The 17,706-nt window shown below is 40.0% G+C and overlaps 1 protein-coding gene and 1 long non-coding RNA gene across 2 annotated transcripts in view; one reads left to right on the forward strand and one right to left on the reverse strand.

The window, feature by feature from the left end:
* The window catches only part of LOC108166128 (uncharacterized), a 65,957-nt gene that overhangs the window by 11,850 nt on the left and 36,401 nt on the right, over positions 1–17,706 (reverse strand). The window lies entirely within an intron of this gene.
* LOC103460948 (frizzled-7-A-like) lies at positions 15,055–17,706 on the forward strand. The gene has a single exon (XM_008403262.2). It carries the CDS (start codon positions 15,914–15,916, stop codon positions 17,618–17,620), a length of 1,707 nt encoding a protein of 568 aa, XP_008401484.1. The 5' UTR covers positions 15,055–15,913; the 3' UTR covers positions 17,621–17,706.

A 17,706-nucleotide genomic window follows, 5' to 3' on the forward strand; every position in this document is an offset into this window, starting at 1 on the left:
AAGACCTGCTTCTCACCGACAGACTGAAGAGGTTTGAACTGCTGTTAAAGTCTGAGTGAGCGAAGAGGTGGACAGAGTAGCCAAAAAAATACACTTAAGAGTAGAACTACTTCAACATAAAGCAGCCATCCAGGAAATTACTCAAGTAAGAGTAAAGAAGCATTTGGTGAAAAGTACAGAGTAACTGATCAAATTTTCATTGATTTAATATTTAAAAATTACATCATCAAAATGGGGGCTGCACAGTGGCGCAGTTGGTAGAACTGTTGCCTTGCGGTAAGAAGGTTCTGGGCTCGATTCCCGGCCCCGGTCCTTCTGCAWGGAGTTTGCATGTTCTCCCTGTGCATGCATGGGTTTTCTCCGGGTACTCCGGTTTCCTCCCACAGTCCAAAAACATGACTGTCAGGTTAATTGGTCTCTCTAAATTGGCCCTAGCTGTGTGTGTGCATGGTTGTGTGTCCTGTCTGCCTCTGTGTTGCCCTGCAACAAACTGGCGACCTGTTCAGGGTGAACCCTGTCTCTCACCCAGAACATTAGCTGGGTGTTCTGGGTGGCGTAGATCACTTCAGCACCCCCTGATCCCACAAAGGGACAAGGGTGTTAGAAAATGGATGGATCATCAAATGGACCAAAATATAAAGTTATGTGGAGATTTTGGCATTATAAGGAAAAATTACTATAACTATAAGTTACAAAAAATAACAAAATCAGGCAAAATATTTTTTCCAAATGAGTTTCTTTGAATAAAAAATTTATGAAACTTTAACAAAAACTGCAGATGTGTGTCTGTGTCTGGTGAATTTTTTTATTTAAAAAAGTTAGTTTCTCATGGGTAGAAAATCCAGAAATAAGAGTAGAAATACTTGATAATAAAATTACTCAAGTAAAAGTAAAAACCACAACGTAGTAAAAGTGCATATATTTCAAAAAGTTACTCAAAAAATGTAACTGATTAAATGTGACTACTCTGAACGTGAACCACTTCCCCCACCGCAACATCAGCAAGACCAAAGACTGGAGGCTGGACAGCAGGAAGCTGCAGGAGACACCAGATCCCTGCTGAGCTTCAACTTTACTATGCACATCGTTGATGATCTGCGCCGGTTCGTTAACATAAACACTGTAAAATGTACTCAGATGACTGCAGTCAGATGGTGTGGGAACTATCAGCTCATCTCAACTGAGAACAAAACAAAGGAAATATCTACAGATTTCAAAAGAAAGTTTGTTCAGATCATAAAATACATGGATAAATGTTTTGTCCATGTGAGTACATGACAGAAATGCTCCTTTAATTGTTTCAAGTCTATTTTTTACATGTTATTTAACTTTTACAAGTGATGTAAATTAATATGATAAAGATAAATAAATTAAAATTTCTAATAAACATTTACCACAGGAATTGAAAGACATTTTAAATGTTTCAATGAGTTGTTTCAAAATTTATTTTCGAAATGTCAAATTTTGCATTTATACTGCATGGCCAATGGAGACGCTGCTTTTGTAAACAAAAATGACCTTTGAAAAAGGCACTAGATGAGCCAAAACTCCAGGCTGAAACCTTTTGTCATCCAGTTTTTGGTAGAAAGAGACAAGCAACCATGCAAATGGAAATTTATCATGCGATTAATTGATTTACTGCGACAGGCCTGTTAGATTCATGGTTATACTGGAGGAAAATTGCTAAAAAAACAAGTTTGTCCACCTAAACTGGCAGGTTGGACAAGAAAAGCATCAATTAGAGAAGCAGCCAAGAGGCCCATCGTAACTCTAGACGGCCTGCAGAGATTGATAGCTCAGGTGAGAGAATTGGTTGGCATGACAACTGGGCTTTTTCTGGAAAAGTGCCAAGGAAGCCATTATTGAAATAAAGACATAAGAAGTCCTGTTTGTAGTTTGCTCCAAGCCATGTAGCGGACACAACAAATGTGGAAAAGGGTGTGGCAATCGGATGCAACTTTTTTGGCAGAGAATTAACACTAAATGAAAACGCCACCTCAACAATAAAAAGTGGTTGTGAAGGTTTTATGCTGCGGGGAAGAGTTTACGGGAAGATAGACAAAACTAAACACTGGGTAATCCTGGAAGAGAACATTTAAGAAGTTAAAACAGACAGATGGTTTCCAAGGTCTAGTTAAAGTCTGGCTCTAATTTAATTAAATATCTGTGGCTGACCGAGGTTTGCCTGTTTTACAAAATAAATTGAGCACAAATGTCCAATCTCTAAATGAGCAAAGTTGGTAGAGATATACCCCAAGGATGGAGCTATTATAGCAGCAAAGGTTTGTATTAAATACTGATATGGGATGAAAACTGAATGCAACATGTTTTTTTATTAATTCATTTATTAAAATGATATAAAAAATATTTTTCTTCCACTTCCCAGATGTTCCACTTGAGATTGAGATTGTTTTATCACATACAATTCTACTGAAACACAATGTTGTTTGTACAATGGCTTATTGGGGACATTTTAGACAGAAAAAAGGGCGATTTATCTCAACATTTTAAGATAAAACAATTTTGAAATTTCTGAGCTTGAAAAGTCAAAGATTTTCCAAATTTGAAAATGTTTTACTTTTTAAACTAAAAAATTTTTTTCCTAGAGCATTTCTAAAATTAATTTTAAAATTGTAGTTTTTCCTAGCACATTTTAGACTTTTAAAGCTCAAAATTTTTCTACTTTCTTCTAGAATATTTCTGAGATTAATCTCGAAATGTTTTATGTTTTTCTAGGAATTTTTTGACTTTTCTAGCTCAAAGATTTCAGTTTTTTCTAGAAAACGTCTGAGATCAATCTGAAAAATGTTTTTTGTTTTTTGACAGATTTCTTTTTTTCTACCTATAGTGGCACTAATACGTCATTGTATATTTTGTAGAACAATTATGAAAAGGTTTGTGTTGTGTGCTTCTGAAAACAACAAACTGTCTCCCTGGTTTTACAGCTCCGTCCACTAACAGAAGGCAGATAGTCGTCAGCTTCCTGCCACACGTGTTGTCAGTGTGGCAGGTCTGAAGTGATCTACGCCACCCAGAGCACAAACTGTTTACCTCCCTGCCATCTGGTACACAGTATCAATATCAGAGCTCTGTGCTAAGGATCAGTAACTACTCCCAACCTCGAAAGCAAGTTAACTGAATCATCACCTCTGTCTGATAAATGTTTCAACACAGCATGATGTTCAGCCATAAGCAGACAAAACATGTGTTTTAGTTTGATGCCCAACATCCAGAAGATGGATACTGTGTACATTTTTGTGTCTTAAAGGTAAACTAGTTCTCATTTTACAGATGTCTTTACTTCTCCACAGTGTTACCATGAAGTTGGCATTTGTGCTTTAAAGAATGTGTCTCAGCAAATGTTGGAGGTAGTGTTGTAAAAATTCCTAAGCGGAGCTCGTTCAAGGTGCTGAAGTTTACCAGCGTTCAGTTGGGCAGCAACAAAAAAAATTCAGTTTTGCTAAATGTAAACCTAAACAAAGGAAGAACGTAGAACAGGATTTAAACCCAAGATCTTCTGGCTGCAAGCATCAGAGCAAACACACCACTGTCACCTATTATGCTTCCTTGATCATGTTTGGTTTATGTGCTACACAAAACATTTTCCTTACATCGTTTTGTACGAAATTATTCTTAGATAAGATTTTAGTCAGCTCCTTTCAGAATGAGATGTTTTAGGGCGTCTTGTCACTTTAAATCCAAATAAGCTACTGCTGGCCATGCCCCCCCAACTCAACATTTATACAACTGTGCACAATTACACAACCATACATCTTTGAAAAGCAAAAGTAGAGCCTCTTGGACAAACAACCAGATTTCAGCTAGTAGTTTCTGGATGGTAAGTCAACAACAAAACATTTGTCTTTTCTTTTGCTTGACCAAAATAAAAAGCTGACCAAATGTGCTGGGGTTCCGCTTGGGTTGCTAGGTAATGGGTGGAACTCTGCTGGGGTTGCCAGGTAACGGGCGGAACTCTGCTGGGGTTGCTAGGTAACGGGCGGAACTCTGCTGGGGTTGCTAGGTAACGGGGGAAACTCTGCTGGGGTTGCTAGGTAACGGGCGGAACTCTGCTGGGGTTGCTAGGTGACGGCTGAGTAATTATGGCTCAAAATTTGGAAGGTTTTTGATGCCAAAACTGTGACAAAATAACTGGGTGTTTTTTTTAAAGCGTTTGGGCTGTTTTTAGAAGCTGTTGAGACACAAATGGAAATATAAAAACCAACAGACTTTTTTTTTGCTTAAGACGACATCTGAAATCCTATTTTCTCTTGTGTCAGCCTGGTTTTAATAGTCCTGTCACAAATAAAGAAAATTGGCCCAAATTTCCTGGATGTCTTAATAATTAATCAGTGTTTTCCAGATCGCAGCCTGAAGGTAATGCCATCCGGTTTCACAGTCATTTTTTGAAGGGATATTTCCCCTGGGAGGCGGCGAGTTACTGGGCAAGACCTCAGCTCTTTTGTGTACGCTGTAAAGTAAATACATGGCTGCTGACAATAGGATGGGATTTATTTCCCATGTTTGAGTCGGGTTACATGTCAAAAGCCCTGTTCAAACAAGAAACCTGTGGTGTGAAAAAGGAACATATTTACAAATGAATACATCATTTTCACTTTACACAGAATGAAATCTGGAGAACATAGAGCCCTACAGGCTGTTTGCTGCCAACTGGAAGCTTTCAGGACATCCTAATGAGAGCAGCTGTACATAATAATGTGAAATTATAAGCAGCTGTTAGAAGTGTAACACCTGTGGCAGAAATGGCCAGCAGTATTTGAGTATCTTATTAACATGGACAGTTGGTCAAAGATCAGAATGACGGTGAGTATCAGATAAAATCATGCAGTTTGCAAATTGATACTATTGTTTAAAAGAGCAGGAAACATTAAGCTAAGGGGTTTATTTCCCTTTACTCTTGACGTAATAATGTCCTGCACACTTTAATGCACTATCAATTTGATCAAAAGGGAAATTTTGTTGGCTCAATATGGGTTTTTTTTCCAGGAAAAATATCCTGACCCTTTATCATGCTGATATTTATCTCACTTTAAATGTAATAGCAGGTTGTGTTGCAACAAAGACCAAAAAGTATAAATCTTAAATGGGTTTTAATGGTCTATTTGTAAGCTAATTTTATTAAAAAATAGCTGCAGTATTATTTTTTTCATCCATCCAGATAACTAGAACCATTAGGGAATGTTGCATGACTTCAGTTAACGTCCACCAATCATTATTTGGCAAACCATAAATGTTCCAACCAATAAACGTTTCTTTTTGAATGGATTAAAACAATGTTATGGCTGCTGCCAGAATTTTACTGCCCTAAATGTTGTAATCTCCTATTTTTATCCTTCATCCATTTTGTACCTTAAAACAAACCATCATTTACCAACTGACATTAAACTTATTTCTCTGGCAGATGAGTAATCTGATGAAGGCAAAATTTACATATAAAAAAACAACAAAACATAAAACACTTTATTACAAAACATTTTAAATCTGAATCAAACCAACACTTCATTTGACTTTTTGCTAATGTACATTATTTATTTATTGGAGTAATTTAAGCATATTTTATATTTTCTTACAGTGGATTACAGTAGAAAAGGATCTAAATCACGAGCTATCAAAGCCGATTCAGACAAGTCTGGGACAAAGCAACCAAAATTGCAAAAGTATGAAGTGGTAAGGCTGTCATTTTGGTTGCTAACGTGGCTAGCAACCAAAATGACATAATGGTTGTTTAGGCATTTTATGTCAGTTTATTCGTGTTTATTTGGGTTTCAAATCAACTTCCTTCCCTTTAAAACGTTTTGTATCCCGTTCTTTAACCGTTACTTTTCAGTGATCAAATGTTTTGATGCATTAAATAAAAAAATACTGCATTAATCCCAGAAAGGAAAGTAGTTGTTGTTGGGAGTCAGATTATACAATTGTCTTGAAAAGAGTTGTAGATGTCAGATTTGTGGAAGACCTAATTGGAAATGATGTTCTTCTTCTCGCCCACCCGCAAGACATAAAAACATTATAGTGTTTTTGCAATTACTTTGAGATTTCAATAATGTTTCAGTCTTTAAAAAAAAAAGGCTTTATTGGCTCTAGTGCCCTTTATTTGATGGTTAGTTGAGAGGAAAGTGGGTAACGAGAGAGGGGGAAGACATGCGGCAAAGGTCACCAGGCCAGGAATCGAACCTGCAATAGCTGCGTCGAGGACTGAGGCCTCCATATATGGGTTGTGCTTAACCCCTGCGCCACCACATCACACCATAATGTTTCAATCTTAACATAATGCAGCTCTAACAGGTTGATCATCAGCAGTTTCCCCCACTGTATTATAAGCCTGGCGGGCCATCAGGCTTTACTTCCAGGCTAAGCATTGTTTATTTTAAGTGATTTCTAAATATATATATATATATATATACACACACACCAGTAACAGTTATAGCTAAGACAAGTTAAGATGAATATACAATCAGTAATCTTTAGCAAACAATAAAAAGACGATGACGTTTGATTATGCATACATACCATACAAAAAGACTAATTCTATTTAATTCACTACTGTATTTGCTTTGTTGATTTATTTCCAGAATTTCCTGTCAGATTTTAACTTTTTTTTTTTAACACAAAAACACGGTGGGGCAACTTGTGCCCCCCCCCCCCTCTCTCACTAGGCTTAGCTAGATTTTTTGGGGAAACCCAAGTCTTCACGTTTTTAATGTCCAATAAGAACAATTGGACACAAGCTAACTTGCATCCCCAAAGTTCATCCGTTCCTCGGTCCTCCTAACTTTGACCGTATTTAATCGGACTGCGTCTCCTCTTCCAGTTGCAACAACATATTTCTTGTAATGTAACGTATGGGTCTGAGCAACTGGGCAATCTGGACTTCTTGTCCAAGTAGTTGAGATATCAGCCTCCGAGCTTCCTGGAGCCTGCCCTACCGGCCCGAACACACACTCTGCAGGTCCAAATAAATCGCTCTTTCATCACGGTGTGTGTGTATGTAGTTCAGTACTGTAGACTCTCTGTGTTGCAATGACAGACACAAACCAGCTGCCCACATTCCTCTCTCTCTCTTGCCGTCTCTGCTGACTTCTTACAGGGATCTCCCCTCCCCCACCGCTCAGCAGCATGTCCCACACATACCTCTGGCTTGCCATATACACACACACACACGCACACACACACACACCTACCCGTGACACATTCACAGTAACACAAGGAAACTAGGCGAGAGACAACACAAACTATACGATCTAATCCTGTGAAACGGATCCACATTTTGCATGTTAAACCTTCTGAACTGGGTTTTAAGACATCACGTGCAGCCCAGTGGGTTTCCACCATGTTATAGCACAGAACAACCCCTTCAGCTGTGCGATCTATTTCTGTTTTGCACCATATAGTTACTGCGACTGCTGCTTCAATGTGGTTTCTCTTTATAGCAAGAGTTTTTAGCCTGCAGTCCTCACTGAGTTCGTTTTGAGTGTTTCAGAAACTCCTAAAGCTTTTAATTTAGTTGCACGTTGAGAAGTCACTCAACATTTTCACTTAAATTGAGTTCTTTCCACAGATGTGGAATCTTAATGCAATGCCCTGCAAAATGGAGTCATGCACCAAGAATCTTAAAAAGAATACTATGATACCCTTAAATAGAATCCTGTCTAAATAATTGCCTTCAGAAGGCACCAAATTAGTAAATAACTTGCATTCAGAACCATTTTTTCAACAATTGGAGTTACTTCTCTGGTATATTTCTACCAGCTTTGAGCATCTAGATGGTGACATTTTGTCGACTATTCTTTACAAATTAGCTCAATCTCCATTAGATTTGATGGTGAGCGTCTGTGAACAATTTTTCAGGCTTACCACAGATTCTTAATTAGATTTCGGCCTGAACTTCAGGCCATTTAAACACATTAATGGGGCGAAGCCTGCAAGCTGGTTCAGACAGAGGATTTAAGCTGTGCTGCAGCTTCACATGTGATCTTTCTAATACTGCTGAATAAATCAAGAGCACCCTAATGATTTGGGCAGCAGACTTCCAGCTGCACTCTGCATTTCACGCGCTGCACCTGACTGGCTGCATTGTTAGGGTAATGTGGCTTCTTCGAAGTGAACTTTGAGAATTTTTGGAGAAATGGTTTTCTTCCAGGATTTCACTCTCACTAGCTCCACCCATCCTTCCATCAACTCTGACTAATGGTGCGTTCCAGTTACCTGGAAAGTTGGAATTTGGAGCCGGATTTTACGTCAGACATAGCAGCGTTTTGTTAAATGGAATTTCAACACCCATGAACATTGTTTGTCTAACAAACACATAATTTTATGCTTTACTTTCAATAAACAAACATTACTTTTAATTTGTTCAGTTTATAATTGCAGTTGTGACATTGGTTTTAGACGCACTCGTATAAATCTAAAATCAATGCCACATTTTCCTACTGTTCATGTGAAGAGCGGCCATATTGAAACTCAAATTCCACCTTATGAACTGGTTCTTGTCGAAGTTGCTCCTAGTTTCCCATTGGGAAAACTGAGTTTGAAGGGCATTCGACTTGATTTTTTCAAGTAGGAAGTTGAGATTTCCCAGTACAACCACAACTGGAATGTAGCATAGCATATTACTGCCATCGTCATGGGTACTATGGGACTTTGGAAACGTCCAAAATATTGTTAAAAAAAAAAAGAAAAGAAACAGTGGCTTTTATCAAAAATGTCAAATTTGTGGACTGTCTAATTGATGGCGTTCCTCTCTGTCCCGCCCAGAAGACATAACAATGTTGCACGTTTACTTTGCAACACCCTTTCTATGGACATCATTGGAAAGCTATGATTCTTGAGATTCCAAAGATGTTTTCCAATCAAGGATACAATAACTGTAGACACAGTAAACGCTTTTGTCAAACCACTTGGAAATGCAAAATAATCGTTCAAAACCTCATATTATTGATGTCTTAGATTCATCTTGGAAAAAAACTGTTTTTACATCCACAGGTGTCCATCTTGTCGATCACTGTGATGTTTTTTTACAAATCAGCTGCATTTTTACTGGAAGTAAATGACACAAAATTGACTATTTACTAACTAGGGGACTTTTGAAGGCAAAGCATCTGAACAAAAATGGACACCACAGTTAAGATGCTTTTCTATAGAAATTTGACACCATGTGTTGGTTAAATCACATAAAATCTTAAAAAAATGCGTTTAAGTTTGCAGTTTTAACATGACAAAAAGGAAAAAAGGAGTGTGAAAACTTATAAGTCAGCATAACACATGATCCCTAATGTGCAGATTTTTCTGTTTTACTTGAACAGTTGCCAAACATCAGTGCCAAAATATGCAAACCAAGCGTTAAGCTTCCCAAAATCTTACATCTGATAGTAAAGCAAGGAGGGCTACAGGCTTTATAACACCGAAAATGTATAAACACCTCCCAAAATTATGTCTTTGTACCACACCCACAGATTTTGCACATAAACACACACTGAATGACTTCATGTTTACAGTAGTGAAACCATGAACACCCACCTTAACGTTCAAGCTCTTTGGAAATGACTTTACTCTTTTCCTAAAACAAGAGCAACTGCAGCTACACAAAGCATGAGGATATGAAACTGTAGCTGCTTTTTCACAATCGTCATAAAACCTTTTGCTTATGAATCTATGAATCATCAACGTTGAGAGTGTTTGTCAGAAACACTTAAGATTCTGGTTAGACCAACTTGGTGAGCCAACATGTCCTGTAAGCTGAAAATCTCCCTAACCAAACTAAACTGTGTTTTTCCACATCAGCTCAACATTTAAATAGTTGTTCAGTGTTGGGTTTCACATGGCAGCTCAAATGCTTCACATAGTGGTCACACTCCAGTGCAGTAAAAGCACGGTCCAAACCATCAGAATCCTTTTTGGCGGCGTGCATCTCGTCGTGTTCTGCTTTAAGCTTGCTTGCCGGCCTAACCGATTTCTTTTTTCCTTTCCTTTCTCTCCCTCTTTTCCTCTCTGCTGCAGACTTGAGAGCAAACAGTGACCGACTGTCTGGAGTCCCGCTGGAACTGCCCACAGCTGCTTGACCGCTGCAGACACTATCCACAAACATATGCGCGCACACAAACAAACAGCTATAGTTAGTCGTGATGGAGTGCGTCCCATTTGACCCGGTGTGGCTGCTAACTGCTGGGTTTTACACCGCAGAAAGCCAGGAGGAGGCAGGGACAGAAGCACAACAATCTCTGCTGCAACTGCTCACTTGGTGGCCAAAAGTCTGTGTTTGGACAAAGCTTATGTGGAATGGCGCTCATGGCAGCTTCATTGGGATGATTTGTCATCATTTATCACTGAGCTCCAACAAATCCTCACATTACAGAGCTAAATTATAATCAATTGCCGTAAAAGTCGGCTGTGTTCGCTCTTTTGGTTCCTAAAGCAAAACATTTGTCTTCACCATAAACACATTTTTTTCACAGAAAAGCTTCAACGGTTAAGATGATTGGGAACATGATTTTGGTTTGACATAGGTTTACATTGTACGCTCTTAATAAATGGCACAGCTTAAAGCGACTGTTTATAATATCCAGGAAATTGATGCATTTCAAGTTGGATGGAGTCCAAGCTGCAGACGCGGTTTAGTTTACGGTAAAGCTTCCCAGATTTTCCTGCTGGAGATTTAGGAGCTCCACATTCACTGCATGGCTGTAACATGGAAACATTACTAAGTAAATTGAAAGTAAATTGAAAGGAGAGACTAATAAATACAAGAATGTGAAAGAATGAGGTCACCTGCCAACACTCTGTGTATATCTACTTATGAAGATTAATGTTTTATATCAATTATAATGATAATACTGAGAAATTCAAGTAATACAACCTAACATTCAAAAGAAATAAGACCTTTTAATTTTATAGTATTATTATGCAAAATTCCATTTGCATCTAAAAACAATCCAAATGCTTAAAAAAATGCTCAGTCGTTTTGTGGCAATAAGTTTAATGTTTTTTGGTGTCTGGAAAATGAGACATTTCAAAAAATCTTCCGAATGTAACATCACAAATCAGCAGGCACTGCCCATCGCCTAGCAACCCCGGTGAAGTTCAGCCCGATACCTAGCAACCCAAGCAGAGCTCCAGTATATTTGGTCACCTGGTTTTACTGCTGTATGGGCTGTACAATGGCTGCTGGAAAAGTTATTTTTTGTTGACTTACGATTTAGAGTCCACTTGCTGCATTCTTGTTGCTTGTGCAGGAGGCTCCACTTCTGCTTTTCAAAGACGTACGGTTGTATAATTGCTCATTTGTTTGCAGTCATTTTCACATGAGGGTAAACGTTGAGTTGGGGGGCGTGGCCAGCAGCAGCTTATTTGGATTTAAAGTGACAAGAAGCCCTTGAATAGCTCAAAATAGGCAGAGGTGAGCAGATTAAAATCTCATTATGTACAAAAAATGTAATGGACATGTTTTGTTCTGCCCATAAACATATCCTAACCTTAAAACTCACCTTTAATAATTAATTTAAAAAAAATAAACTGATCCATTACAGTCATGGTTCACCAGAGGAACTGGGGTTTAAAATCCTTCAAAATGCCAACTAAGGATGTTTTAATCATAAACCTGATGTGACCAAAATAGCTGTCTGAGGAGCTAATCTCCTTTAGGAAGAAGACATTAGCAGATTATGAATCTAGCAAAGAGATCTGAGAAGTATTTGAAGTCAGCCATTCCACTGTAATGACAGTCATCTCTATGTGGGTGTTACTGAAAATAACAGCCATCATTTCCAGCTCTGGCTGTCTATCCAGCTAAAACCCTAAAATGTAACCAAGGTTGTCTACATTAGGCTTTGCTCTCTACAAAAAAAACACAAGGACTAGATTAAAGTGTGTCTGCAAGCACGAATAGAAGCAAAGAACATTAGATCTGGAATCATGCCTAAAAGTGAAATATCTGCACATTAGACATTCCAAGAGAAGCACAGAGGTGGAGGTGTCATGGCTTTGGAATGTGTTGGTGCAACAGGGCTTGGTCAGTTCAGCACCACAGAATCCAGCACGACTCCCACCATGTGTCAAAGGGTGCTTGAGAAAAATGTGAGAAACATCTGCAAAAGTCATTAAAGAACAAGATCCTGCAACACAAAAGTTACCCAAAGAATACCAATAAACTCCACAAAGTGTGGCTGTGAATTAAGAAATGGAAAGAGTCAAAGCTGAACATGAAAGAAACACATCAAACATCTCACAGCTGAAAGTAAGGAGTTTCCTGACTTTCTTCTGACGGGCTATAAGAAGAGTTTCTCTGACGTTATCTCAACCAAAGGGGATAAATCCAGATGTTAGGCGTTAGGGCGAACCTTTTCCTTTGACTAGAAATGGCATTTTTGCTTCCATCTTCAATTAAATAAGTAAAATAATGTTCATTTGTTTAAGACGGAGATAAAAAAAATCGACCTTGGATGTGAGATGTGAACATTTCTTAAGAAGTACCTGATATTTGTTTGTAAATATCAGGTATTTAGTGCTAAATTTTAGTTTAGCTCCTAAAGTTTAGTGCCTCCTATTTTTATCTTTCATAATGATAAAAAATATTTTATGATGATTTTAAATTCATTAATGGAGATACATCAGACTCGAGAAACATTACATCTTCACTGATACTGATTATTCTATAATGGACCAGTCTTTTATGCAAATTTTTCTGCAACTAATCCCAAATCTCTATAACTTAGCCAAAGTTTTCATCGTTCCATCCACATCAATTATCTGAATATTCATATGTCTTGAACTCTTTTCACATTTTGTCATATTACAAACACAAAATTTGGCGTATTCTATGAAGATTTTATGTAACAGACAAACATGAAGGAAAAGAAAAAGGACACAAAGCCCTGGAAGTAAAATCATCACAGCTATAAAAAGGCAAGTTGGTATGAAATGGTGGGTGGAGCGGCGACACGTCAGATCAATATCTTCACCAATTAATTGCTGTGATCAGCTCTGCAAACAGAAGCGCTGAGCTTGAAATGAGTGAGTGTGATAAGATTAGAAACAAAGTTCTTCCACAATCAATTGATCAGTCAATTTGGAATGACTGATCCAGTCATTCCAAATTGGAATGACTGGATCAGATATAAGATAAATTCATGCTGGTCAGAGTTTCCTTTTAGTTTTATATGTTAAACAGCAACAGTAGGGCTCTGAATGTTATCTGATTAGCTAAAAAAATTGCATAACCTTGCAGAAAAACTATCAAAATCAAACCCACGTCTTGTTTTAATAACAAATATCCGTATAACTTTTATATCTGGTGTCTTTTTTAACCAGATTCAGAGCAGAAAACTCTCCTTTTGGCTGAACCTCTCCTCCTACTTCTTTCCCTTCTCCCCCTGCCCTCTTTGACCTCTCTCTTCTTCCTGTCCCTTCCCCCCACTGCAGCCCAAACCCCCACCTCCTTTCATCCCACTCAGGGCAGAAATGGACCAAATGCAGCAGGGGCCACCATGCAACCCCACCCTCCCACACTGGGTCGTCCTTTGGTCTGATTGATCAAGCTGCCACACTAAATTACAGCTGCTTTTGCCTGTTGTTGCTCTCAATTCCCACAATGATGAAGGGTGCTGCGCTGGATTGTTCACAGTGAAACACTTAACCACCCGACCGCATGAGGTGCCTGTTCATATCTGCAGCTTAAAATGCTAGAATCCGTTTAGGTTTCTTTATTTTTTCCTGTGGTTTGAATTTCATAGACGTACAGAGAGAGACTTTGTGCACAGCAGCAGGAAACTCTAATAGTCCAAAGTCTTTAATGTAACGAGAACAAGACATGGACATGTTTGGGTACGTAAAATAAAACTCAAAATCAAAAACTTTGCACCTTGGATTTTGCTTCCAAGTAGCCACATTTTTTAGTACATTTATAATCCAACTTGAAGATTTGATCATCAGGTTTTCGAGAACTCTATATTTTTCTTTTAATGAGGCAACTAAAAGCTCGGGCTTTTGGAAGAAAAAAGCAAAACTATATTAAATATTTAATAATATACATTAAAAGAAATTAACAATAAAATGAAAAAAGGTGTCTCTAAAATATTTTCCTCCATTTCTGTCAGTTGTACCAGTGTGAAATGCCAAAGATAACATTTTGACATACTTAAGATAAGACTCTTGCAGCAACAAAAGAATTCCTAAAGAGTTTTTAACAGAAAGTTTGGAATAACTCGGCATTTAAATACATCTGAACAACCAATGGAAGGCAAAAACAACAGAAACCAACCAGAAACCTCACCATCTTTGTTTCAGTGTCACAAAAAGAAAACGATGAACTGCAAACATTAACACCAGTAAAAATAAATAAATGGTAAGCATTCAAAGATGTACTTTGGGAAGAATGTGGAAATATTGTCTGAGGTTGAGCTTTTATTAAATTTAAATTTGTTTTTGGATGTTCTCAACAGAAACCAGTGTCGTAAAACAAACAAAAAGTGGTTATTTTATTTTCATCTTATAAAATATTATTGAAGTGTAAGCTGTTTTCTAGGTCAAAAAAATGGATGATCATAAATTAAAATGTAATTTCTTTTGACTTATTTTCTTTCATAATTAAAAAGAGAAACTATTCCAATATGCTGAACACCTACCTCAAACTATGTTTCACCATGAGATGTTTTTGTCTATAGAGGCTATATTAGGGGTGAGTATTTTCAACATCAGGCTCACAAGCAAAATTTACAACAAATACTTTTTTAAACAACATTTTAAAAAATCTGTTTTGTAGTTAATAAATATGCTGGATAAAAACTTTTTAGATACAGTTGTGGGGGGAATTAAATTAAATGCAAATTAGAAAGGTCTCTTTTGATGGTTTCACAGTTAGAAATGTTTAAAATTTGTCCGTTACAGTTTTCTTTGGTGTTATAGTTGAACAATTATATTTAGACCAAATTAAAACTGTTACTCCTCTTTTATTGATTAACAAAATGGAAAACTGTTAATTTTTTCTAATTTGTTGATTTATATATACAAATATATTTCATTTTAGGAAAAATAATCTAATAAACTCTTTTCATTACCGAGTCCTCATAACAAAAACGAATTATCAAAATATGCCATTCAGTCTTCAACCACAAATCTCTTTTTTAGGGCATCAAAGGGATAAAATATTGAGAATATTAGTTGTACCAAGACGAAAGATAAGGACTTAATTAAAACGAGCAAAGATCCCACTAGAAAACTTAATTGTTTGGGTTTTAAAAAGTCTCTGGTGTAATGTAATTACTGTAACATACTTTCCTGCGGTGGGGAAATGAACACCAATCAACATCGAGTCCTGTAGGAAAACAAACGCTCTGATTGGCTGAAGCGCGGTGTCGGTTTCAAGGCGGCCCGCGCTCGGTGCTAGAGAAAGGGGGGGTGTCTAGTGAATGGAATGGGCGCCTTGAAACCGGCGGAATCCTCGCGGAGAGAGGGGAGCGAGCCTCTGGACTTCCAACCGCCCAGCATGTGAGCCGACGCTCGGCGTGAAGTTTAGCCGAAAAGCCCTGGAAATACTGCCCGTTTCTGAATCTGGATTTTGGACTGAGTAGCAGCTGAACGCGCTGGGTTGGTTTTATTTAGATTTTTTTTAAGTAGACGTGAGTTGAAGTGCAGTTTTCCACGGAGTGTGAGTGAAGAATGGACTGCTTGGAGTCACTTACAAAGAACATTAAGAAGTCATGACACGACGAACGTTTTACTTGGATTTATCTTCGTAAACTGCAAGTGAAAAGTCGATACAAGCCGCTGAAACTCAAACAAAGTGTACTAAAAGTTTGGGCTGTCGACATTTATCGTGGAATTTTCACCGTTTTCGGACGTTTTTAAGTCTCTACTTGGATCAAAGTTTTTCTATCCCACCCCCTCCTCCTCCTCCTCTCCAGCTATGGCGGCGGCCAGGTTCACCGCTGGCTCCGCGCTCCTGCGGATCATGTGGCTGCTGTGCGGGATTTCTCTCTCACCCACTTCTGCTCAGCATCACAACAGCGAAAGTGGGATATCCGTCCCGGAGCACGGTTTCTGCCAACCCATCTCCATCCCGCTTTGCACCGATATCGCCTACAACCAGACCATCATGCCGAACCTCCTGGGCCACACCAACCAGGAGGACGCCGGGCTGGAGGTGCACCAGTTCTACCCGCTGGTGAAGGTCCAGTGCTCCGCGGATCTCAAGTTCTTCCTGTGCTCCATGTACGCCCCGGTGTGCACCGTGCTGGAGCAGGCCATCCCGCCGTGTCGGTCGCTGTGTGAGCGGGCACGGCAGGGATGTGAAGCCCTGATGAATAAATTCGGCTTCCAGTGGCCGGACCGCCTCCGTTGCGAGGCTTTCCCCGTCCACGGAGCCGGGGAGATCTGCGTGGGCCAGAACACATCGGAACCCGGCAGCCCATCTTCCTCCTCGTCTCCCCATGCACCCGAACCCGTGACCCCTCCACCCATAGGTGGTGGACAGCACCCTCGGATCCCGCAGCCCAATTCGCCCAACCAGTTCTCCTGCCCCCTACAGCTGGAGGTGCCGCCCTACCTGGGCTACAAATTCATGGGGGTCAGAGACTGCGGCGCCCCCTGCGAGCCCACGAAACCCAGCGGGATCATGTATTTTCGAGAAGACGAGGTGAAATTCGGCAGACTTTGGGTCGGGATCTGGTCCATACTGTGCTGCGTGAGCACCCTGTTCACGGTGCTCACATATTTAGTGGACATGAGGAGGTTCAGGTACCCGGAGCGGCCCATCATCTTCCTGTCCGGCTGCTACTTCATGGTGGCCGTGGCCTACGCCGCCGGGTTCTTTCTGGAGGACAAGGTGGTGTGCGTGGATAAATTCAAAGGGGAGGCCTACAGGACTGTGGCTCAGGGTACCAAAAAGGAGGGCTGCACCATCCTGTTCATGGTGCTCTACTTCTTCGGCATGGCCAGCTCCATCTGGTGGGTCATCTTGTCCCTGACTTGGTTCCTCTCTGCCGGAATGAAATGGGGTCACGAGGCGATAGAGGCCAACTCCCAGTACTTCCACCTGGCCGCTTGGGCCGTCCCTGCCATCAAAACCATAACGATCCTCGCAATGGGCCAGGTGGACGGAGACGTCCTGACCGGAGTGTGCTTCGTGGGGATCTTCAACGTGGACGCCTTACGCGGTTTCGTACTAGCGCCGCTGTTTGTCTACCTCTTCATCGGTACGTCCTTCCTGTTGGCTGGCTTCGTGTCGCTGTTCCGGATCCGCACCATCATGAAACACGATGGCACCAAAACGGAGAAGCTGGAGAAGCTGATGGTTCGGATTGGGGTGTTCAGCGTGCTCTACACGGTTCCGGCCACCATCGTGATCGCCTGTTATTTCTATGAGCAGGCCTTCAGGGAGCAGTGGGAGCGCACCTGGCACATGCACACCTGCAAGCGCTTCGCCGTCCCGTGCCCGGTCCACAACTTTGCCCCCATGACCCCGGACTTCACCGTGTTCATGATCAAATATCTGATGACCATGATCGTCGGGATCACTTCCGGTTTCTGGGTCTGGTCCGGGAAGACCCTCCAGTCCTGGCGGAGTTTCTACAAGCGTCTCAGCAACGGGAACCACGGAGAGACGACCGTGTGAAGGCGAAACATGCGCGAAAATGAGGTCAAAAAGCTTTCATTTCTTTAATCCTAGTTGGATTTTTTTCTTTCTTTTTTTTTTTTTTT

Source organism: Poecilia reticulata, linkage group LG2 (assembly GCF_000633615.1).
Source record: "Poecilia reticulata strain Guanapo linkage group LG2, Guppy_female_1.0+MT, whole genome shotgun sequence".
Taxonomy (NCBI): domain Eukaryota; kingdom Metazoa; phylum Chordata; class Actinopteri; order Cyprinodontiformes; family Poeciliidae; genus Poecilia; species Poecilia reticulata.

Coding starts and splice junctions, on each gene's coding strand:
- LOC103460948 (XM_008403262.2), top strand. CDS start 15,914: ATGGCGGCGGCCAGGTTCACCGCTGGCTCCGCGCTCCTGCGGATCATG.